The following is a 25,510-nucleotide window of genomic DNA, read 5'->3' as shown; positions in this document are numbered from 1 at the left end:
TGTTGTGGCGATGAGCTATCTTTCTTAGCTTAGCCTTTCTTAGCCTCTTCATGCGTTTTGAAATTTCAGTTAGCAGGCTCACTTTGAAGAGGAGGAGAATTTTCCCCCCTCTCTCTCACTTTCTCTCTGTGTTCATCCTCTTAATGTAATGACTTCAGGGTTGTGTCTTCTTGGATCCCTAAGTCTCTAGCCCAGAGCCAGGTTTTAGAATGCCATTTTGTGCTCCTGTCCCAAGGTTTTATTAGGTATATGAAAGAGCTCATCACTACAGCAGCAGCAGGTCTAGCTGCTTATATATCCTACCACTCTCAGCCAGAAGCTGGCTAAAAGCCATAGTCCTGGGTGATGGCCAGCACTTCCCCAGGTGTTGGAGAACACAGAGGAAACTGCTATAGTTAGAGCACAGGATCATATGACCTCTCCCTTATCCCATTCTTTTCCTCAGCTTCTTTTTATCAGCCTACAAGAACTACCCCACTCACTGGTTTCCGGAAGGAGTCCAATTCTGGATGCTTGGAGCCCTTTTAGTCCTTTTATACACAGAAGCCAAACTTAAAGCCATCACTGCTTGCTTCTGATCCTAGCAGATTTATGACTTCAGCTGAGCTGAGAATTTAGTGTTTTTGTTTCATTCTGATCGGTCTCAATATTTAGATTACTTCCCTCTTTCCCTAGTAATATTTTTGGCCTTTCCTTTTTATATGTGGCCTGTCGTTATGTTTTTGGAAAAGTATAAAGATCTCCTTTCACAGAAATTCTTGCATGGAAACATTTAAAAGGCAAAAATACTTCAAATTCAAAACTGTCCAATAATTTCTTCTGCCTACCACCCTCCTAAATTGTTTTCATTTGGTAATATCTACTGGTGTGAAGAATGTATTAATAATGTATATGGCCAAGATTAACACCTATGAGATATGCCCCTGCTCTTATTTTATAGAGAGGAAACAAAGTCTAGGTCATAGGCTTTAAAATCCCCCACATCTTGATTCTCACCCCTCACACCTGCATACTCACTCCCTTAAGGCAGCCTTGGAATGGCAATGTTTATGTTAGAAGGAAATTGCCAGCACTGTAGACGATCATGTCACTGACCGTGGTCCTGAAATATCATGAGCCAAGCAGACATAGCTCTTTATCTTAATCCTTGGTTCAGAAATGGCTCCTCTTCAACCTTTCTCTGTAATTCTGAACCTGGTGATGGAGTACGTGGTGGTGGAAAATAGGGAAAGTGGGGTGGCAGGGGGGAAAGTGGGAGGAAATGGAGAATAGGCAGGAGCTGCTGGAAAGGAATAACCACTGAGACTGCCAGGGAAGATCTGTTTTGACATCGTTCTCATATAGTCAAAGCAACCAAAAAAAGAATCCACAGCTAACTATGGCTACATCATCCACTTTTAACAAACCTATCATGTTTCTGATGGTTAAACTTTTAGTTTTGCTTTGGGAAAGTGTGTTGAGGAGTGCATTTGACCACTTTTTTCATCTCACATTCTTTTCCTTAATATTATGTTTGCAGTTAGGAAAGATTTACAAAGACGATCGGTGAATCCTGATATTCAACTTCTAACCCAAGTCCATTATATACTGTGTATGATTTTGAGGGTATCGCCTCCTCTCTACAATTTTTGGTTCTTCAAAAGGAACTGATGTTTACTGAACACCTGCCATGTGCTAAAAACTGTGCCAGATATTGGGGATAAAAGCAAATAAGATATAGTTTCTGCTCTCAAGGAATTCACAGCTTGAGTGGGGAAACTGATGCACAAACAATTTCAGGATGGCTGGACCCATTCCTCTCTGCCCCCTTTTGTTATGAATATTTGTGAAAGGCACCATGCTGACACACAAGAATGAGGGAAAGGGCCTTTGAGTCTACCTGAGGAAGTAAAGGGAAGCACCACTTTTGCTAGGATGTATAGCAACTAAGGAGAAAATACTATTGCATATACAGAGTCCATATACTGAATGATCTTATGTGTTATTAAAGGCTTTGAGTGTGTCCTATAAGCAATGAGGAGCTGCAGCATCATTACAAGTAGGACATGACTTGATCAGTTTGGCTTTCAGAAAGATCACTCTGTTTTGTGAAAGATGGTTCACAATGACTATAGTTGCAGAATCATAAATAGTAATACGGAAGGTTTTGCTCTGGTTGCAGTAAGAGCTGAATCATCACCCAAGAACACCAGACACCTGTATGATGAAATGTTCTGGGCACCCAAAAGAAGCTAGATAGCAAAACTACCACCCTAAATTGGGAGATTAGAGAAACAATATATGTAGGCTATAGCCAGTGTTCCTAGATAGCAAAACTACCACCCTAAATTGGGAGATTAGAGAAACAATATATGTAGGCTATAGCCAGTGTTCCTACTCCTAGAGCCTCTGGGTGCTTTGGCATCAGATATCAAGAGGAGCAGAAGACCACGTTCAAATATTCCTTACTTTTGAGGGAAGAAGGTATTCCAACAGTCTGGTCTCCTATGATACGATGTAGGGCCTGACAGGGAAAACTGGAAAAGGTATCTAGATGAGCAGCCAAACTGGGATCCTCTTCATATTCCCACGTGGAAGAGCATGATGGAGTAAATTCTGACATTCTTCCTCAAAAACACAGAGTAGTTAGCCACAAAAAGGAATGAAATACTTATCCATGCTACAAAATGGATGAACCTCCACACATTATGTTAAGTGAAAGACAAACACCAAAGATCACCTACTGTGTGATTCCATTTATATGAAATATCCTGAATAGGTAAATCCATAGAGGCAGAAAGCAGATTAGTGTTTTTCAGGGGCTAGAGGGGTAGGGGAAACAGAGAATAAATGGTTAATGGTACAGGGCTTTTTTGGGAGTGACTAAAATGTTTTGGAATTAGACAGAGATGGTTGTACAACACTGTGAATGTAGTAAATGACATTTAATTGTTCCCTTTAAAATGGTCAATATTCATGTGAATTTCACCTAAACACAAACACACACACAGCCCACAGCATCATGAGCTTGAGAACCAGTCTTTGATTATGATACAGACCTGGGTCTGAATCCTAGCTGTCAGTTTCTAGCTGTGATACATCAGGACAGTCACTTATCTTTTGAAAGGCTCACCTTGAGTACCTGTCTCACATGGCAGCAGTTGGAATTCACTGAAATAATGCATGTAAAGTGCATTTCACTATGTCTGACACATAGCAAGCTTTACATAAATCTTACTGTTAATGTTATCTGTACTCCTCACACAGACAACCCCAAATTTATTCAACTACTTTTAACTCTCAGGTATCTTTTAGGCTATATTTGATTTGGTTGAACATAAGCTTTCTTTGGCTAAATGAGTTTTGCCGTGAATAAAGATTTTCACATAACAGAGGGCTTGGTTATAATTAAAAAGAAAAGTGGATTCTAGGTCCACAAAGGTATAAGCTACCTTTATACAGTTACTCCAGTTCAGGGTCACAGAAAATATCACTAAGTGATCACGACCCTCTCTATCCTGGACACAGTCTCAGAAGCCTTCTAACACAGCATTCTAGGAAGGCAATCGGGTGGTCAGTCTTGGGATACAAGATGACACCAATTTGCCATCTCTTTTTATGTAATTTGTTCCTCTCAGACAGGCATCATATGACCAAGACATCTTAGCACAGAATATGTATTTGATTCTTGAAGCCCTCAATGAAGGCCATCAAATACTGATAATTACAGAAATACCCCTCTTTTACTATTGGGCAGTAGGCTTGGGAGGAATTTCATAGAAACGCTTAACATTTGAGACATATTAAAAAAAGGGAAGAGGGAAGGAAAAAAGGAAGAAAGCAAATAAGGAAGAAAATGCTATGGCTTTATGGTATAATACCAATACTTGACTTTGTGATGATGTTCCACTGTATTAAAATCTTTTACATTTGATCCCTACTGGTAGATAGGTGGACACTGCTATCCTCACCCACAGCTAAGAAAGCAGAGGCTTGGAGAGATCAAATGAGGTAAGGTCCTGTAACCATCAAGTCATGGACTATATTAGTTTCCTAGGGCTGCTGTAACAAGGTACCACAAACTGAGTGGCTTAAACAAGAGATATTTATTGTCCCACAGCTCTGGAGGCTGGAAGTCTGAGATCAAGACTCAAGGTTGGTAGGGCAATGCTCCCTCAAATGTGCTAATGAAGAATCTGTTCCAGGCCTCTCTCCTGGCTTTGGGTTGTTTCTTGGCTTACGGCAGCATAACTCCAATATTCACATGGCATTCTCTCTGTATGCATGTCTGCGTCCAAATTTCCCCTTTCTAGAAAGACACCAGTTATACTGCTTTGGGGCCCACCCTACTCTAGTATATCTCAATGCATTATATCTGCAATAACCCTATTTCCAAATAAGGTCATATTCTGAGATACTGAGGGTTAGGACTTCCACATATGAAGTCTTAAAGGGATACAATTCAATCTATAACATGGGTTGATCAAAGCCAAGCATTGTACACGCATGAGGAGCACTACTTGAGCCTAAGGGTTTAAGCTCTGGGCTTCCCTTAAAGGCAAGAATTCCCATTATTCACTAAAATATAGCCTTTCAAATAAAATTCTTCTTTCAAAATCATTCAATAGTCCTTCACATTAAAAATTGATTATGGGGGGCACCTGGGTGGCTCAGTCAGTTAAGCATGTGCCTTTGGCTCAGGTCATGATCCCAGGGTCCTGAATCAAGCCCCATGTCCAACTCCCTGCTCAGCGGGCAGTCTGCTTCTCCCTCTCCCTCTGCCCCTCCCCCAGCTCATGCTCGCTCATGCTCTCTCTCTCTCGTGCTCTCTCTCAAATTAATAAAAGTCTTTTTTAAAAAGTCAATTATGGGATTTTTGCCCAACCCACTGACCTGGTATTATACCTATAACATGTATTTGACGAGGTTCCTTATTTCCTTAGGAGGTTCTGAATTACAATACTAGAAGGTCAAATGGAAGCTGCGCACATACCCAAAAGGAGATGGAAGACCAAGAGAATCTATGATAGCTCATTATATTTAATATCACTGTTATAAATTCTAAATCTATTAACAAAACAAACCAGCCCTTTCCTCATTAGTGCCAACAGGCTATGTCTGTTATTTTTATCCCTGCCAGAAATCATCAGTGGGCTGGAAGAATGTAGTACTGGTGACATGAGCCTTCATTTCCATTTTTAATTAAAATTCTTACTGACCCAGAGCCAGATTTCCTTCTTCACCAGAGCCTGTGGAAATTCCACAGTGGAAACTACAGTAGCCAGGGAAGGGAGGAGCAGGCAGAAAGCTAGGAGCTTAGCACCGAGCCAGAAGAAATCACAGCTTTTAAGAGAAGAACCAAGAAAGGTGTCGATCTGGCCACCTCATGTTCCTACCTTGTCCTTACTTTCCCCATCCCTCCCAGGCCCTAGATCAGCCTCAGTGGGGATCATGATTGACCCTCCTCATGATCCACTCTATTGTGACTCATCACCCCACGGATCCTACTGGCTCTCCTTCCTGACTTTCACATCTCGTTTGATGATACCACTGTTGAGTTATAATATTCATCATTATCACTCATATTTGTTGAGTTCTCAGTCTGTATCTTGCTTAATTCTTGCAACACTCCATAAGGTAGCATAATTGCAGACTGTAGCCCATCTATACACTCTCCATTCTACTTAAGGATATTGTGCTGGTACCAGCCTGAGCCCAGGGCTGCCCTGTTAGAATACTACATTTCTTAGCTTCCTTTGTAGCTACGTGTGGCCATGTGATTGAGTGGTAGCTAATGATATGTTGCATGAAACTGCCAGAAAGTGTTCTTAAAGTAAGGAAACTTTCATTTTTCTCTCCTTCCAGCTGGCTGTAATAAGTAGGTAAATGTTGGAGCTACAGCAGCCATCTTGGCCCATGAAGTGCCCTTGGGGATGGAAATCACACTTACTGGGGCAGCACGAGAGCAGGAGCCTGGGTGGCTGCCATGTGCCCTGTCAGACCAGCAGTACCTACATGGCCTAACTCCCAGGTTATTTCAAATGAAAAGAAAATAAAAATCTATATTATTTAAACCACTGTTATTTGAAATTTTCTATCACAGCAGAATTTGTCTTAATCCCAAGTGGTTATTATATAAATACTAGTACTCCCATTTTACAGATGAGGACACTGAGGCTCAGAAAGATTAAGTAATTTGTTCATGGTCAAAAATCTAAGTGGCGGGCACCTGGGTGGCTCAGTCGGTTAAGTGTCTGCCTTTGTCTCAGGTCATGATCCTAGGATCGAGTCCCGTATCCCGTATGGGGCTCCCTGCTCAGGGGGGAGTCTGCTTCTTCCTTTGCCTCTGACCCTCCCCCTGTTCATGTGCTCGCTCTCTCTTAAATAAATAAAAAATCTTAAAAAAAAATCTAAGTGGCAATGCTAGAATAGAACCCGACTTTTAGATCTAGTGCTCCTAATCTCTCCAACATATATTCTCTAAAAAGACTCTTTCCCATGCTGAAAATACTGGAGTCCCCATGTTTAACTCTTTCTGTAGCACCTGTCTCCTTCCGTCATTAGTTGCCAAGCACTGTGGGTTGTGCCTCCCAGGGTCCGGGCATCCATTTCCTGTCCCACTGCTCCTTCCCCATGAAGAAACTTGTGGCTAGCTGACAGCAGAGACAGAGGCACTCAGCCTGGACAAGATGTGCCCTGGGGTAGTTGGGGGAGGTAGGGCTGTTTGTGGGACAAAGATGTGAAGGTAAGTGTGCATGCCAGGCACTGCTTCTGTTTTGACACCTGCTGGAACAGATTCTCTCGGGTTGAGTTTGAGGGGGTGGTACTGTTGCTGTTCAGAAGGGAGTGGAGGAGCGTGTGTGTGTGTTTTGCCAGAGCTGTGGAAGTCAGTGAGCTGAAGAGAAGGTGGACAGCAGATTGAAATATTCCAGAGGTATTAAAAATGAGAAGGTCATTGACACTTATTTTTCTGAACAAAAGGGTCTCTTATTTATTACTAAAACTACTAGTACGGAAGCAAAGAAACAAAGAGAGAAATAATTTTCCAGTAAAACATGTCCAAGTGTCCAGATAGCAGTGATGTTTGTAGTCTGATATAGTAAGCTGCTAGTGACTTTGCTACAACATAAATATATATGGGATTCCTTACAGATCCAGCTTCATTCTTTTCTAATGTCTCCTCTTGGAGTTGTACCTGATTTTAAGTTTTCATCTGAAACCATTGGGAAATGGGATAATTCTGCTTCTTTTTCTTGGCCAGGAATTGCTACGTCTGAAGGTCTTGTGAGAAGACATACCAAGGAATGGAGTCAACTGCACACACCATGATAGTCCAGAAAGGGAGAGTGAGCCAGTGACACTTTCAAAAAGCAATTTCAGGATAGTGGCATAGACCAAATGCAAAGAATAATAAAAATAATAACTATTGTTGGCTGGCTATGAACACTGAAACAAGTTTTTTGGGGTTCGAATCTCAGCTCCACTACTTATTACCTGTGGTCTTAGAACTCTTAACCTCTTTCTACCTCAATTTTCTGTAAAATGGAGATATTAGAGCTGTCTCATAGGGCTATGAGAATTACCTGAATTATAGGACATGTAAAGAACAGAGCCTGGCATGAGTAAGAGTTATCTGGCAGGTTCTACAGACACATTATATAATTTAATCCTTACAATAACCCTATGAGTCAGGTCTTCTCTCTCCCAGCTTGACAAATGAGGACCAAGGGTCAGAGGTTAAATATCTTCCCCAGAGTGGCACATCTAGTAAGTGACACAGCTGAATGCACACACTGTTCTTCTTGATGAACCAGGTGGCACTCTGGGGAAGGGTGGGGGAGCAGGCTATGGGCAGAGGTATGAGTCATGCCCCCACTCCCCCAGCCCCAAAGCCCACACACCATGTGCATGGACACACAACACAGAGCTCACCGTTACTTCTGTTGCCTTCAACCGTAGACTCTCTTTGACTTATATTATGAAATTCGAGTATGAATTTTAAAAAAGAAGAAAGAAAAACCAGTAGGGGGTAAATGGAACAGAATATCATCTAAGATAACCCTATCTGAAAGTTACATGACATAATGTGCTACAAGCACTAATGTGAAATCTATGACATATGCTACAGATCTGATTTCTCACAAGATCCAAACCCAGCATTCATTGGGAAATAAATAGAATATGCTGCCTAGAGTCTGGATTACCCACTTTACTATGCCTCTTGCTTCTTTTGGATGAGGCTAAAACCCTCATTGCCAAGGTTCCTAGGATAACAGTATATTCCAGAAATATGTGGACACTGTGCCACGTTTCAAATTTCAAATCACACTGAACCACTTTTCAGTTTACACCATGATAAAATCAGATTTTATTGGCTGAGTTTATAAGTAGGATCTAAGTGGGATCAAATCGGGCCCTTGGTGTCTTTAGACGATCTATTAGGTAATCTAAATTAGACATTCTTCAGGGAGACATAACCTTGAAACACACAGCTTTATTTGTTCTCTTCATGAAGAAGGAAAAAAAAAAGCCCAATTTTTCAAGATGAGAAAGAAGTTGGGTTACATTTATAAGTATATTGATCAATGTACGTTAACAAGAGAGAGGAGAATTTGGGGGGTTTTAAATTAGAATTTTTTTTAATTTTGTGCTTCTTCAGGAGTTTTTATTAATTCACTAACTCCCTGCAGCTCAAGAGATGCTAATTAATTCAAGAAGCCATAATAGCTAATCATTGGCTAAATAAATCTAAAATGGAGAGAGTCTGTCACTGGAGATACCACTGCTCATTTTAATTAAAATTACCAATTTGTGAAGTAATGTAAATAAAGGTTATTGTATCCTTCCACTCCAGGAAGTATTAACCCTTTGCATGGCCACCTGAGACTCTAACAAGACTTAAAAACCCAAAAATATTTTTTGGAGCTTAATCAGTGAGTTAGGATATTTATCATTCCAAGTGTGTTGTTCATGGATATTATAAAAACCATGTAGAATAAAGCTACCTTGAAATAAAATGGTGGATGGAGAAGAGCTAAGAGTGATTGCCTTGAAGGAAATACAATCAATGTGAAGGAAGCAACCACCCCAAAATAAATGAGTACCTTTATAAACATTCAGGCCTAGGGAAGAGCAAATGTTCCAGCTCTGAGTTTCCATTTTTAAGAAATAAATTTATGCAAATGCCCATTAGTTTTAGCGGTTTTGTAGCTCAGAGTGATCTAACCTTGTTAACATGCAGTACAACTGCTTGTAGCCGTTTGAATGTCACTTGGAGGGATAGAAAAGGCCGCCTCTTCATTACATGACTAAATGGCAAGGCTCAGCCGCAAAGCTCACCTTGGGAAACAGATACACCTGCATGCTTAGCCGCTCAAGCCAGCCAGCCCAAGACAGCAGTGTGTGTGGGAGACCATATAGTGTGAGTCATCACTAAATCCTAAGCTGAGCAGCCATTGTGCTCCTGGTAGATTTGCCCTTGCCTAAGAGAAATCCTTCTTTACTGTCTCTCTGATCAGCTCAAGAGCCATTGAGGATAAAGTCCTAAAACTAACTCCTAATAAAACCCCAAAAGTTTTAGAAGCAAAATGAAAAAGCATAGTTCACAGATACCTTTTAGACAATGGCTGGGAAGTATTATAATTTAGTCAAAAGACCTGAAATTAGTTTGAACTGAAAAAAAAAAGTGACATCCTTTAGGATGAAGTTCACGAAGCTGGCAGAGGAAAATTACTGTCATCTTGTCAAAAGGCTACTTCTGAATGGAGCCTCCTGACAAGAGAAGTCTGGCTGAAACTTGAACCAGATAAACTTTTTATGCAAATAGCTTTAGCCAAAGGGGAAAGGGCTGATAAAGAAATCTCTACAAAGCCAACCACATGTTACAGAGGTGACAAAAAACCCCAGGAAGGGTCCTAGCATATGGATAAAAAGCAGTGCAGAATTTATGTGAGCATCATGTTTAATTTATCATAACTAAGCTGTCAGGAGTCATGCTTTGACAAATGAATAACTAACACATATAAATGAGTCAATTATTACTAACGACCAAAGGTTCAGAACCAAACTGATGTTTCTTTTCTTTTGTTTTTTTTTAACTTACAAAACATGTTTACTAATAAGATTTCAGACCTTCTTAAAAATTTCTCCTAGTGTCTCCAAATTAAGAAGTCTGGAAACCTGAAAAACACACCGAGCCACCTCCTGGCACTCATGTTCCCACCCCCCACCTCATGTACATTCATATTCATTCCCTCTCTCATTCACACACACACACACACACACACACACACACACACACACACACATTCCTCTCTCTCTCTCTCATACACACACACACACACACACCCCTGTCCCCTGTCTACACAGCTATAATCAGTAGGCTACACCCAGGTCAATCCCTTTGGACCACTGCAGCAATCAATGAGAAGTCATACAGGTCATTGGTAAGTGGTGACCAACATGGACCAAAAAAGATCAAAATTTTTGAATCACCTCTGCTATGGTTTAGCAGTCACCTGGGGATAGGATATTAAAAGTTTTAAAGTTGCTGAAGAATTTCCAGTCCTGTTTATTCTTCAGAGAGAATCAGTTTATTTACCTTAATACAATGCACTGTTATTCAGTCTACAATGGGAATTGAAGCAATTATCTGAATAATAAGCTAAAAATACCTTTCCTGAAATTACCAGAAAATTATCGTCCCCATCCCAGTCCCACCAATAATGAAAAGTTTATAATCTGAAGGCCTTAATCCTCTATACTTCTCCCAGTTCTCTCCCAACAGGAGCAAGATAAGTATAAAAACAAACCAAGGCTCTCTCTTTAAATAGGCATTTCTAACCCAGTGAGTGCCATTGTTTGTATTTCATTAGAGATTTGAATAAACAGAATGAAATAGTAAAGTCAAATTTCATTTGGTTGGCTGAGTAATGGCAGCCTAGGGTATGCAGGCTTATCTATGAAACCAAAGGTTATTATTTGGGAACAGTGGTCAGGTTTCTACCCAAAGATATAAAATACAATAATTAGTCCCTAATCTTGAGACTCATATTCCTAAAAATCTTGTAAAAATAGAAACTCACGGTTGAGGAATCTAAGATGATATGGGGAAAGCAGAATTGGGAGCTGAAGTCAGGAAAGAATCTATGAACAACTATAATATAGAATATTTTCACTAATAAAACCATTAAGGACAACTTATTAAATAAACAGAAGGTTGAAGACATTTTTCCATATCTTAAATTAGTAGAGAGCACACAATCATTTGATTTCTATTTACCTTCATTTGTTCATAAGAACCTTTTCAGACTCCCCCCTCCTGCCATTTCAACAAGATGCTTTTGCTTTGCCCCGATAGTATGCATACTAAGGCATTGTTTTTTGTGTTCTGTCTTCCATTCTATTACCAAGACTCACTAAGTCTAAAGCAAATCAGAATGAGTGCATCTGGAGATCTCAGTGTTGGGGAAAACATAAGCAGATTTAAATGGGCATATAATAGGATCCTGACATAAAGAAAAATCAATAGTAGAGAGGGATTTCTACATTGTTTAACCCTGAGAGTCCCAACCCTATACCATCAAGTAAGTACCTTTATTCCCAAATCCATCTAAGCAATACTGTGCTTGGTTTAAGAACACAAATACACTCTTGAAAATATATATAGAAAATAAAATTTGGTGAGTCAAGTCACATTTTAGAAGCATCACAAGAGCTTGGTATAGGAAGGCATATTTGTGAATATGTAATGGACTTTTCTAGGCCAACAGCCTCAAGAAGGTCAATCAAGGGAATCTGTATGCAGCAATGGAATGAAAAGGAAAACTCTTTAAATCCAGCCTTTGCTAGCAAAATCACTGGAATCCATAGCCCCTGGACTTCTCTCCCTGGGGTGTGTTCCCTGCCACCAGGGTGTCTTTAGTTCACCAGTTCCCTCCACCTCCCCCTTTGGTTCCTAAATCCCCGGAAGTGCCTCTTCCTCTGCTCCTATGTGAGCACCATCCCTTTTGTTCTATCTGTTGTTCCTCTCACCATTGCCTGACATTGCCACCTTGAGTTGTGGCTGCTTCTGCATTCTGCAGGCTTTGCAGAAACACCAGAGTGGGAACTGGAGGGGTGAAGAAATGCCCTGGCCTTGAACTTCATGGTCACATTCCAAAACAGCCTTGCTTGGTGCAGTTCTCAGAGGATTTACCACTCTTGTCTCCTGAGGAAGATGGAACAAATCCAAGAGGGGCTGGACAAGCAAACAATTTCAGGGACCTTGAACTATGATGCACTTGAAACAAAAATTAAATACAGGTTTACAGGTCTTTCTACTAACCTTGGGGTCAAATGTGTTTTAGAATTCAGAATTTTATCAAATTTTTAGAAAAGCAAACCAGCGCATTTACTGTATGTTATGTAACATTTCCCAGCAGGATCTGGGACAGCACACTGTAATCAAACACATTAATATATCTGCAGCAATTCACATGAATATTCACACTGAGTGAGATAAATAATGACTATAAATAGCTTCACTTCAGTTTAGGTCCTGTGTTGCCACCAAATCAGTTCACATAAGGCCAAGGCCTGTAGCTAAGTGAGTCAAGTACAAAAAACTTTCATTTCTCAGAGCTCTTTGGATTCTAGAATTGTGGATAAGGAATTACTGATCTGTATGATGACTAAGGAAGATGATCAAGGGACTCAGTTTCTTTCATTGCCCTGCCTTTTTGTGGAAGCTAAGTCTGCACATAGGCATAAGATAGAAAAATTTGTGTTGACCCTTCCCTATGTACTATTTATTAACTATTTTTGGCACTTCTTTTCGCCTCCCATGACTTCTGAACTCCTTGTTTGGTCTACTAGACTGAGCACACCTCCTCCTAGTCCCTGTACCTGGCTATGCCTTGTAATGCCTGGTCTGGATTTCTGCCCCCATAGTTCATCAGGCCCCTAGCTTGGGGTCACACAGTCCCCTCCAGCATACTGAGCATCTTCCCTAGATCTGGGACCAGTGTTGTTCTCTACCAGACCAGGGGCCAGGCCAAAAGTTCATATTCCCAGAACTGGGTCACCATCCTGTTGGTGTTACTGTTGGTTCTGCTCCTGTCTTAGTCCCATTCTATCTTGCCTAGCTCCTGATAACATAGCTCCCCTTGGATGAAAACTTGGGTTTTCATCTTGTTCTTCCTGCCCTGAGCCCTGGCTGGGGCTGTTCACCTTGGTGCCTCAGGCCTGAGATCCTACTGTGCCCCCTCAATCATCTTGGGAACTGGAGCTGTGCTCCCCCCCCCCCACAGATCCTAGAGCAAAGCCCAACTTCCAAGCTATAAGACTCCTGTTGAAGACTGCCACCCTCTGTCTCTTCCCTGGGCCTAGTGTGGGCATCACAGTTTCAGATGTTGAGTCTCCTCCCTTATTAAAAAGGCCACTGGCGATATTTGCCTCAGGACAAGTAGATTAGATAAATGGAGTAGATTCTCAGATAAATGTGACCCATATGATCAGGAAGTCTGAGTATAGTCAAAAGTCAAATGGAACTCCTTATTTTTCAAATCCTTCAGAGGCATCTTCTATCATTTACTGGAACAAATTCTGTGTCATAACATGCTAAAAGGCATAACAACTTCTAGAGCCAAGTAAATTCCACAGCTTGGATTTCTAATCACTGTTCAAGGCCCTGCTGGATAAGCAATTTTTTAGTGGAAGAAATACTCACTGTGAAATAAAGTGGTTGAATTCCTCACACCATTTTTCCGGATGAAGTAAAGTAGGTGGAGGATTTCTGAAAAACAAAAGCAATTTTTTTCTTATCAAAAAAAAAAAAAAGTGTTTAGTTAAAGGTAAAATATCAACTTGTCTTTACTGATATTGTTCTAAATAGCTCTGATAAAATCCATTTTGTTTCTTCTGGGGTGGGAGTCACTCATTAGTGGTAAAATACAAAGTGCCAGCCCCTACTCATTTAGTCCTTCATTTTCATTGATTAAAGGCCTACTATGTCCATGGTTTTCTGCAGGAGCTGTGAGAGTTACACAGATCAGGACCATTCCTCAAGGAGCAGGGGCAAGGCAAGCACACAACCGCTATGACTGAGAGCTGAGTATTATTAATACCATAAGAAAGCTATAAACTTAGTGCTAGGGGCTTTAGAGAAATTTTGTAAGGATTTTCAGATCATTATGCTACCATGTGAGTTAATTACGTGATGCATTTAAAGTACACTCATAAATTCATCAGTCAAATTTTTAACCATTTCCTGTTTGTCAACTTCTGTGACAGGCACTGAAGAAAGCAAAACAGCTAAGACCCCATGGGGTCCCTGGGGAGAGACGGTGACAGACATCTAACAGAACTAAGTAGTGGAGGTCCAAGAGAACTAGAGAGCTGCAGAAAGACTCTGGTAACCAGACCACTTCCTAGTGAGAAGGCAGGATAAAGGGAAGGTAAGACACCTGCACTTGGCTGAATACTTACCTAAAGAGATTACATTTTAAAATAGAACTGACATTACCTTTAATTGGTAAGAGCTTTTTTCCTAGCCATAAATGGAAGTAGGGGCTTCTGGGCAAATCAAGTTCAGCAAATAGAGAAAGTTATATTTCTGTATATCCGAATTATGACTGTAAACTTAAACACATTATATGTTATCTTTGTTTTCACCTGGGTTCTAACGGCTTCCTAAAGCCATAGAGTGCTTAGCTTCAATAGGCAAAGGAATGGGAGGCAGGAGAATGACAGAAATTAAAAAACGTATCAGATAATGTGATTGCAATTTGCCTCTCAATACCCATTCTCCTCTCATTTTTTTGAGTCACAATTTTTATTGACACACTGCTGCCATATAAAGACTACGTTTTCCTGAGTTTCTTGCAGCTAGATGTGTCCATGTGACTGAGTTCTGGCCAATGATAAGTAATTAAAATTGTTCAATGATATTTCTAGGAAGCCTTCTTAAAAGATGGGAGACATGCCATCTTCCTTCTTCCCCCTTGCTGCTCCCTGGAGTGTAGATGTGATAGCTGGAGCTCAAGCAGCCATTTTGGACATGAGGTAAACTTGAAAATGAGAGCCATAAGCTGAGTATGGCAAAAAAGACAGACAGGAAACTAGATTCATGACACTGAAAAGCTGCCATACCAGCTCTAGACTGCTTCCCATTAGTCTTCCTTAACAGGACAGAAGTAAACTTCCATCCTTTTTAAGCCATTGTTATAAAGGAATTAATCCTAATGAGCCAATTATTTTTCAGAGTACTATCCTATCACATAATGAGAACATAAGTTGATAAGTGATATAGAAATACACAAAGATATGTGGGACATAATTAAGGAAAAATTTCCCCAATCTGGTGAGTCCCAGAAGACTTTATAAAGAAGATGAACTTAAACTGAGCCCTGAAGATTAAGATGGATTTTTCAAGACAGAGAAGGAGAGGGAAGCCACAACAGGCTTAGAAAACATGTACCAAGTCACAGAAGTATAAAAACGTCTGGTAAGTTCAAAGAACATGAGTAATTTTTTGAGGCTAGACTATCTGATTCTTTTGGATCTGGAGAGAGAGCAGGAGGGAAGGAAGAGTGATAAGAGAGAAGTATACAATTTCCCTGTTCTGCATAAGAATTTAATTATCCTTCAGATCTTCTGATTCAAAGACCCAAAGGAAAATTATCTGTGTGCCCAGCTAGAAAGAGTAGGCAGCTCAAGGCTGCCCTTCAGTTATTTTGGAGACTGCCTCCTTCTCATTCATTTTATTCAACAATATTTGCCTTCATCTTTTCCTTGTATTTTTTAAATACTAAAAGTACCATCATATAACTTCTGCTTCAGTGCTTATTTGAGCTGACCTGTTCTTACTGGCTCCAGCTGTTTGAGGCCCCAGCTGTGGGCCTCATACGGCCCCTCTCAGTGAGGTTATCCTACATCATCTTCTAGAGCCCTTTCCAGAATTTGAACTTTCCTTGCTCCTCTTAGATTTTCTGCTCATTCTGTTCTCACTGAGGTCAGTTCCACAGAGAAGACACGCTTAAGCAATTTACTATCTAATAGACTTAATTCACCCCTAAAGCAGTTAACCATGACCAAGAGTCACTTGTAGACAGAATAAACAGACTTGATTAAAACAACCCTAGGAGGCTCAACATTGGCCAGCTGAGCATGAAGGGACAGCCCTCTGCTTCAATTAAAGAATGACCCAGCAAGGGTCAACCGGAGAAACGGATGGCAAGCATCCACTCTTGTGTAGAGGACACTGCACTTGCCTGTTTTCAGTCTGGTTATCAACAGGAACTACAGGCTGGGGCAATGGTGTATGAGCTGGCCTGAACCTCTGCAGCAGGGCATAGAGGGGGGAGCAGGAGATCACCACTCACCCAGACCATCACCAATCCCTGGTGGCCTCACATGAACCCCACACAAGGAAGCATCTTCTCTGTAGCTCGGCAACATAGGAATTTGGTTTCAGAGAAGCTTATGTGACCCTGTAGGTAGGTGCCCTGTCCTTCCTGGAGATGATCCAGCATACTTAGAATCAGTAAATAGAGATCTGGTGAAAGATTATTATTTGTGTGTAATGACAACTAAAAGGAATTTGAAGGCTTTATGGTACTTTGTTTGCACTGGCAATATAAATTCCAGTTCTCTTGCCACCCAGGAGGAGCACCAAATAGAAATGATGGTACCTTTTTGGCTGTCAATACCACAGATGCAAGCTGCAACCCTGCCCAGTGGGTCTCTTTCCAAAAGGAGAGGAGATGCTTCACGTTCAGTGTGATGGGAGAGCTAGTGCATAGCTGTGATTCAGAGACAAGCAGGCATCCCTCACTTACGTGTATGGATGTCAAGAGCCTGCAGAATGTATGAATGGTGAGTGGCCAGAAGGATTGTGAATCTAAATAACCAGCTCTAATTTGGATAATGTTTATAAACATATTGTTTTTACAAAAAAGGCAAAAAGTGAAAATAGTGTTCAGTGTTTGTTTTGCAGCTAGCCATTTTAGGGGCAGTGCAAAGCCCTAGCAGTGAGAGAGGCCCCACCAAGCTCCTTCCCTAGGAACTACACTCAACTTCTCAGCATCACGCTGCCATAGCCTTGAATCATGTCTGTGAGCATCTGTACTTTATCTCGATTTCTTTTGTGTATCTGTTTGCAATATGTGTCCTAAGGTATTAGAAAAGCCTAAAAGAGGTTATCTTTTGGGTCTGGGAATGCTCAAAAATTTTTCTATATAAATTAATGGCAATCACTTCTTCGCTTTACACTATTTTGGCTCAAGAAAGGTTCATTGGAACACTCTACTTTCGGGTAGCAGGGGAAACCTGTGTTTGATCTGAGTTTTTGCCTGCCTGGATTTTACTCCTATGATTTGGACCCCAAGTTCAATTTCTATAAAGATGAACCTATTATATGACCATTTTTGACCTGGGTCCAGCAAATACAATGGAGATCAAATGAACCTTCTTCCTCCAAAGCCTAATAAACGGCTTTTCTGAACAGCTGACCTGAATTCATTCTAGTTCCTGACATGGAAAAGCAGCTGACTGGGGTGGGCACCTGGACTCTGGATAGCCAAACCTCATTTAAACTGTTGGCCTATGCCATGGCACAATGCAAAATGATGATCTGGGTCAGTCTGACTCTAGGTTTTTTCCCCCACCTTGAACTAAAAAAATAAACACAAAACAAACAAAAGAATGAAGGAGTTTAGAATGAGAGCTGAAGTTAAGAGATCCATGATGACAGGGCAGATGGGAGAGGTCACGGAGCACAATGTGCAAGCTGAAGTTTTAGGAAGCAGAAACTATGAGTAGGGAGAAAACCAGGAATGAGGAGAACACAGGCCAGGCAGAGGAGAAAGGAAGAAATGTGTCAACAAGAAACTGAGACCCCGTAGGCTGTTCTTGAGTTCCTTTTGTGAGTGCTGCTCTCTCTGGTGCACCTAGAATATTACTGGCCCCAGCATTCTGTTCCTGGCCCTATTCTCTTCCCATTCTCCACATTCACTGAGGGCTCCCTACATGTCAGCAGCTCCCGAATCTCTATCTCCTGCCTTGATTTCTCCTCTGCCTTTTGGCTAGTGCATCTAACCACTTTCCAGATGTTCCATTTTGATTTCCCAGGCGCACCTTCAAGTCAGCATGTTCAAAAACAAACTTATCTTCTTCCCCTAAATCTGCTTCTACTTGGTTGTTGGAGTCAGAAACTAGGATTCTACCCCTTCCCATAACCCCACATCCAATTGGAGAAGGCAGAATAATGGCTCCCCCAAAGAAGTCCACATTCTAATGCCCAGAACCTATGAATACCTACCATGGCAAAAGGGATTTTGCTGATGTGGTTAAGGTTAAGGATGTGGAAGATTACCTTGAATTATCCGGATGGACTCAATTTAATCTCTAGTCCTTTATTTTTTTTAAGATTTACTTACTCATAGACTATGGACTATGAGAAACAAACTGAGGGCCTCAGAGGGGAGGGGGGTGGGGGAATGGGATAGGCCAGTGATGGGTAGTAAGGAGGGCACATATTGCATGGTGCATTGGGTGTTATACACAACTAATGAATCATCAAGCTTTACATCGGAAACCGGGGATGTACTGTATGGTGACTAACATAATATAATAAAAAATCATTATAAAAAAAAAGATTTATTTACTCATTTGAGAGAGAGAGAGAGAATGTGAGCGTTGCGGGGAGGGGCAGAGGGAGAGGGAGAGAATCTCCAGCAGATTCTCCACTGAGTGAGGAGAGTGACATGGGGCTCAATCCCGTGGCCCCGAGACCACAATCTGAGCTGAAATCAAGAGTCAGATGCCCAATGAACTGAGCCACACAGGTGCCCCTAATCTCTCCTTCTTTAAAGTAGAAAAGAGAGGCAGAAAGAAGAGGCAAGAGAGATTTGAAATGTGAAAGGGACTCTACTTGCCACTGCTGGCTTGTAAGGCAGGGAAAGGGTGTCAGGTGCCAAAGAATGCATGTGGCCTCTGAAAGATGGGAATGGGTCTCTGCTGATACCCAGCAAAGAAATGGGGACTTCAATTCTACAAATGTGAGGAACTGAATTCTGATAATAACCAGAATGAATAAGGAAACCAATTTTCCCTTAGAGCCTCCAGAAACAGGTACAGCCCTGCCAACACACTGATTTTAGCCCTGTGAGATCCATGTCAGATTTCTAATCTATAGAACTAGAAGATAATAAATTTGTGCTATGCTAAGCTGCTAAATTTGTGGTAATCCGTTATGACAGCAATAGAAAACCAATACATCAATTGAGTACCAAGTCCTATGAATTCTACTCCCTACATTCCTTTCTAATCACCTCATTCCCTTTCGCGTCCTAATTCAGTCACTTATCATCTCATACCCAGACTACTCCACAGCCTCATTTTTCTCCTTCCCTATATCCTCATCTCCCTCTAATCCATCTTGCACTTGGCAGCTAGAATTTCTTTATAACATACAAATCTGACCTTGTTATTTTCTTGTTCAAAATTCTTCAGTAGATCCACACTGCCAGCATGATAAAGTCTCAAACCCTCTGCATGATGTACAAATGGCCTTGCCTGTCCATCTACCCCAAATCATCTCAAACAACTTCCCTGCGTGTACCTGATGCTGCAGTACTGTACTGCACAGTACTTGTAGCTCCTAAAGCAGGTCTTGTTACTTCATGCCTCAGGGCGTTTGCATATGCTGTACTTTAGGTTTACGAGTGCTATCCCCAATTTGTCCACCTGCTATGCTCCTACTCATGCTTCATGTGTATCTTTAGTACTCAGCACAGCAGCACTCCATAAATTTCTGCTGAATGAATGACTACATGAATGAATGCACACAAATATCCATCTATTGTAAGTAAGCCAAGAAATGATGCCAGGACAAAATATGACTTGGTCCCCAAAGTAGCATAAAATTAGACAAAGTGAAACAGTTCCTTTGGATGTGAGAAAATTTTAACTAAATTATTCACACAAGCAGGGTTTGAGGAACAAAGGAGTCCCCTTGGGTGGTGATTCGGGTTGGATTTGACAATACAAGCCTCATCTCTATTCTTTTGATGCCTGAATGTCCCCAGATCCCTGAACATATCTGACCAAAAGGAGGAAATAAATCATGATTAAAATCTCATCACAGACATTATCTGATGTCAGGACTATTATATACATATGCATTGTAGGTTGGAGATAGGAGATCAATACTAATAACTACCACATGTTGAGTGCTAACTACTACATGTTGAGCGCTAACTACCACCAATCTCCTTGCCAAACAATCCTATGAAATAGAAATTATTACTCCAGTTTCACAGGTGGGGAAAATGCAGCTTAAAAAAAAGAAATTTTTTAAAAAACATTTAACAAAAAGTGGCCAGGTCAGGTTTTAAACAAGTAATTCTATCTTGATATCCATACTCCTCACTGTTTTCTGTATTTTATTTCATGAAGAGTTCATTACACTGGAAGATGAATTAAGAGAACATACTGCAAAAAATGACAGAAAAACAATTAGCAAGCAACACCTCTGGAAGATGCAAGATGAAGTCCTCCAACACAAAAGCACACTCACCAAAGAGATGCTGAGTAAAATTTCCTCAATGAGACTGAGTTAATTAAGAAAAGCTTCCTGGAAGTTGTGAATTTTGAGGCAGGTCCTAAACAGGGTACATACACCAGTTAGTGAGGGGAGAAGGGTGTTAAGGAAGGAGAGGGAGAATATAGAGAGGAAGACATAAAGACATTAGTATAATAACTAATAAATAATCATTAACATGCAGTTAAATAAACTCTTGGGAGTGTGTTCAAATGGTATTCTATTTATTAACTCATAAAAACAATAAAGTAAGACTCTGAGCACAATAACTGTTCTGAGTGTATTAACCATAGCAACAGAGCTGCCATCCTGATCTACAATTGGCAGATTCATTTATGAGGCTGAATGGCTAGGTGTGTATCTGCGTCTCGTCCCTAAGTATCACCACTTAGCTCTAGCGAAAGTTTCTTTTCTCCTAGGGCACATCTTAACTGTTCAAAATCAATTACTTAAAATTTTTTATTCATAATACATGACTCCATTTTAATGTAGAAAACTCCCCAATGCAGGCACATAGTGTCAGGGCAGAAGACCTTCCTCTGCCCTATGGTCCTTCTAGCTGGATTTAGATCAAACTCACATGAGACAAACAGGAGAAAGTCCAATTTAATAGCATATGCATGGGGAATCCACGCAGACATGGAATTCCAAAGACAATGAAGCAACATGAAGCTTAGAAGAGCTAAGGAGAGGGATAGGAGCCTGAGAACACAAAGGGGAGAAGAACCATTAGCAAGGAGGTGAAAGGAAATGTTTGAAAAAACAAAGGTTTGCCCTATTACACAGATTATTTCTTAGGTAAAGAAGAGTCTGTTCATAGCTCTCTCTTCCTGATACAGGCTCTTCTTTCCAATGTAAATTGAGGCAGTTGAGGGAGAGGCAGAGAGCTTTTCCTGAATCTATTGGGTTTTGATTATTTTTAACTCAAAATAATCTTTATGCCAAAGTGGCACATTCTGGGGCATCTCATCCTGCACTCATTCAATAGAAAGCAAAAAACAAAATACCTCTTCACGACCACCACTAACCTCGGATTCTTGCCCATATCAGGGCGGCTTGTATTCTTTCAGACCTTTTTATATGAATATAAATGCATATAGACTGCTTTGCTGTGTTATAAGTATATAATAAATACAATATAAATTTTATAATACACTTACAGTTGGGGACGGTAGAAATGGGATTAAATGCTACATACTTCTATTTTCTATTCAATGAATCTATTCAATGTGGGCATACTATAGTTTGTTTATCCATTTACTCATTGATATTCAGGCGGTTTCTATTTTTTTTACTACTAGAACAAAGGCTGAAATGGTTTACACATGCCACATGTCATATGTGATTTCTAACTTTTGAAAGGTTTCTTTTTTTTTTTTTTTTTTTTAAGATTTTATTTATTTATTTGACAGAGAGAGACAGCCAGCAAGAGAGGGAACACAAGCAGGGGGAGTGGGAGAGGAAGATGCAGGCTCCTAGCAGAGAAGCCTGATGTGGGGCTCGATCTCAGAACACTGGGATCACGCCCTGAGCCAAAGGCAGACGCTTAAGGACTGCGCCACCCAGGTGCCCCATAACTTTTGAAAGGTTTCTTAGGTGACAAACACTGAACACTAATCACTGAATATTTAGGATCCTACTATGTAACTTAAATGTAGAAAAGAGTAGGCACAGATTGACTCATCTTCTCAAGGTGGCCTGGTAAGCAATTCCAGAGCAGAGGAGGAAGTGACCACGAAAAGGCCCTGCAGGGCTGTGAAGAGTGCCCCTAAGTCACCACTCCATAGATTAGAGTATGAATGGGAACTCTGAATTGTACAACTGCACCCGTGTCAGGCTTTGAACCCTGCTGCTGGATTCCATTCTGCCACTTGCAAGAATCTGCTACCTAGATTGAACAGTGAGTATCTCTGGGTAATTACCTTGACATATGGGCCACAGACCAAGATTTATTCAAAATATACATATGCTATAAATCTGTTCAAGAGGAATCATTTGAAAAAATTACATAGTTGAAGATATTTCTTTAAAATCAGATGATATAAAAATGACACAGAAATCAGAATCACAATGCTATACACTGCACCTCAGTAAATGTGAAAGACAGTTTCAGGTTGGAAAAGAGATCCGTGCTAAGTGCTGAGTCCACCATAAAGGCATCTCCCAATCAGGGTCAACCCTTTGAAGTAGGGAAAAGGAGAGGAAGAAGTCTACAAGGAGAACACTAGATGAGGAGGTGTCTGGAAGGAAGTAAATGTAGGAGAAGAAAAGTATCTTTCTCCTTTAAGCTCCCAACTGGGACCTCTGTAACAAAGGACAGATTAATAAGAAAAAAGCATACATATTTATTTAATAGAAGTTTTACATGACATGGTAGCCTTTATAAGGAAATACAAAACCTGAAGAAATGGCTAAACCTGAGTGTTTTTATGTTAGTTGTTTTTTTATTGTTGTTTTGCTTTTTTGTTTTGAGAGAGACAGTGCACAACCAGGGTTGGGGTGGGAGGCGGGGGAGGGAGGCAGAGGGAGAGAGAGACTCTTAAGCAGACAGTGCACAGACTCTCTGCACCCAGTGCAGAGCCTGACGAAGGGCTTGAACTCACAACCCTGAGATGACCTGAGCTGAAATCAAGAGTTGGATGCTTAACCAACTGAGCCACCCGGACATCCTTAATTCTGATTCTTTTTTTTTTTTTTTTAAGATTTATTTATTTATTTATTACAGAAAGAGAGTGTGAGAGAAAGAGAGAGCATGAGAGGGGGGAAGGTCAGTGGGAGAAGCAAACTCCCCGCTGAGCAGGGAGCCCAATGCAGGACTCGATCCCAGGACTCCAGGATCATGACCTGAGACAAAGGCAGATGCTTCACTGACTGAGCCACCCAGGTGCCTCTGACTCTGATTCTTAATAACCTAATTTGACCCTGTCCCTAAAATAACACCATTTGCAATGTTAAGCTATAATCCTTAAAATATGGTTACCACATCAAATCACAGGGCTCATAACAAACCCATTCATAACCATTTACCACCAGTAAGTGACAGGATGTTCATTTCCTCTGGCTTTTCAGCCCTGCAAGAATCTGTTTCAAAGGTCATCTCAGAATCTTAAGAGTACATTATGTTCCCCATGTCAGGGGTTATTATGTCAGGCCTATGTTTGAGACTGGATGTGTTATAGAGCTTTACTAATCTTTGGCCACTGCACCGACATTTCAAATGTTCACAAAAGTCGCATTTTCTCATTCTAAAACACACTGGGCTACCTTTCTCTCCACTGTACTCTCCTTATACAAACACACAGGACACACAAGCAGCTCAGCCATGCATGCAGAGCACAGGAGAAAGTCAAGGACAATAAAAGGTGCCATGTCAATAGAGATGATGGAGGGGACAAGTGGTGTGTGGCTCACTGTCTGAGCCAATGCGATCATTTACTGACACCTGGTTCTTCAATGTCCTCCTTCAACAAGAACTCAGCAATGCCATCAAGTCCAACTGCTAAAGTCTGATGTATCAGGAAAGTTGACCTTGCCCAAAGGCTGACTAATGACCCATTCATGCACAGAATGGAAGCCACAAGTCTATTTTTTTCACAGTTTTAAATGAATAATCTGTTAATTCATGATTGTAAAGAGATTTGAATAGATCAGGTTGTTTTCTAAATGTTTTCCTATCACCATTCTAGACTGTTTATGTGGGTTCTGTGGGAACCCACTCACCGAAGGTGAACGTTATGGTGTGCCTAAGCATTCTGGAGATACAGAATCACTCCCCAATTAGGGTGGCATTTTAAGAAAAAACAGCTTTATACGTTGGCATGAATATCACAGTGATGGGGTAGTGGGCCAGAGGACAGGCAATGCTAAACAGACATGCTAGACATGCTGTGCTTTCCTGAAGTACCCTTTTTAAAAAAATTTTTTTGGTGATAAGTTATTTTACATTGTTTTATATGAAAATCATCAGAGAGTGAGGGAGGAGGAGACAATAAAAAGTCAGATTTCTTCCTGTCTGGGCTGTGAACTAATTTAGGAATAACATAAAGTAGTCAGCAGATTGGATCCTAAATAATACTTTATTACTGAGAAAGCTGATCTTGGAGAATGTGGCTTTCATCTGCAGGGAGCTGGGTTTTAAAACTGAAAGACAGAGTTAGACAAACTTACCTGGCAGGTCTTGGGTGGGGGACCAGGGCTGGACCACCATAGGTTCTCACTCAGGGGCAGGGCCTTGGCCACTGAGCTGACTGCTGCCTGAGAATAATTACCCAGGGCAGGCTGACTCCCAAGAGAAGGGAAAAGAGCTGCGATATGCCTCTCCAAACTCACCATCTGTATACATCATACCTGATCTCTGAGGATCTATCAATTTGGGTCCAATGAGAAAGCAGAAAAATACTATTAATTTGAACAGGGAAAATTTAATATAATTATTTACTTGTAATAGGGGATTAGACACTGAGGAGTAAAGAACTCTAACAAGTACAGGAAGGGCAGATACTGGAAAAGAGCTACTGCCTCTAGCTGAGACAGAATATCCAGGGAAGAAACTAATTTAGAAGAGCCCCTGACCCAAAACCAAGACTGAGACTCAGAACTCTCCGGAAAAGTTGTGACTATGGCCCACAGGAGGTAAAGTTCTCTGAGGTGGGACAAGCTAGGGCTGGCAAACAGGAAACCACCTGCTAGGATGCCTTTGATGCTTAAGTGGGAAGCTGCTCAATGAGTACTGGTAAAACTTGCTATAGGGCAAGCACCACTGGGTGTTCCAAATGCCACTGGGAGGCAAAAGCCACAGAAACAAGAAGAAAGACCTATAGCAAAACCAGAAGAGGCCCCTTTTCTCCTGCAGTGGCCTTCCACTGCCCTCTACTGACAAAGCCTAACACCTGCCATATGGCAAAGGAGGAATGTTTATGGAGTCTACTCCAGTATCACAAAGCAGGGCAA

General features: G+C 41.0%; 1 protein-coding gene across 2 annotated transcripts in view; it reads right to left on the bottom strand.

The window, feature by feature from the left end:
* MYO3B (myosin IIIB) overlaps positions 1-25,510 on the bottom strand; it is a 367,772-nt gene that overhangs the window by 245,423 nt on the left and 96,839 nt on the right. For both annotated transcript variants that reach the window (XM_044380159.3, XM_057318508.1), the window contains exon 7: positions 13,688-13,753. In XM_044380159.3, coding sequence (XP_044236094.3) covers positions 13,688-13,753 — 66 coding nt within the window. The remainder of the gene's footprint in view (positions 1-13,687; positions 13,754-25,510) is intronic.

Source organism: Ursus arctos, unplaced genomic scaffold (genome assembly GCF_023065955.2).
Source record: "Ursus arctos isolate Adak ecotype North America unplaced genomic scaffold, UrsArc2.0 scaffold_1, whole genome shotgun sequence".
NCBI classification, from domain to species: domain Eukaryota; kingdom Metazoa; phylum Chordata; class Mammalia; order Carnivora; family Ursidae; genus Ursus; species Ursus arctos.
This window is presented reverse-complemented; position numbering and strand designations above follow the sequence as displayed.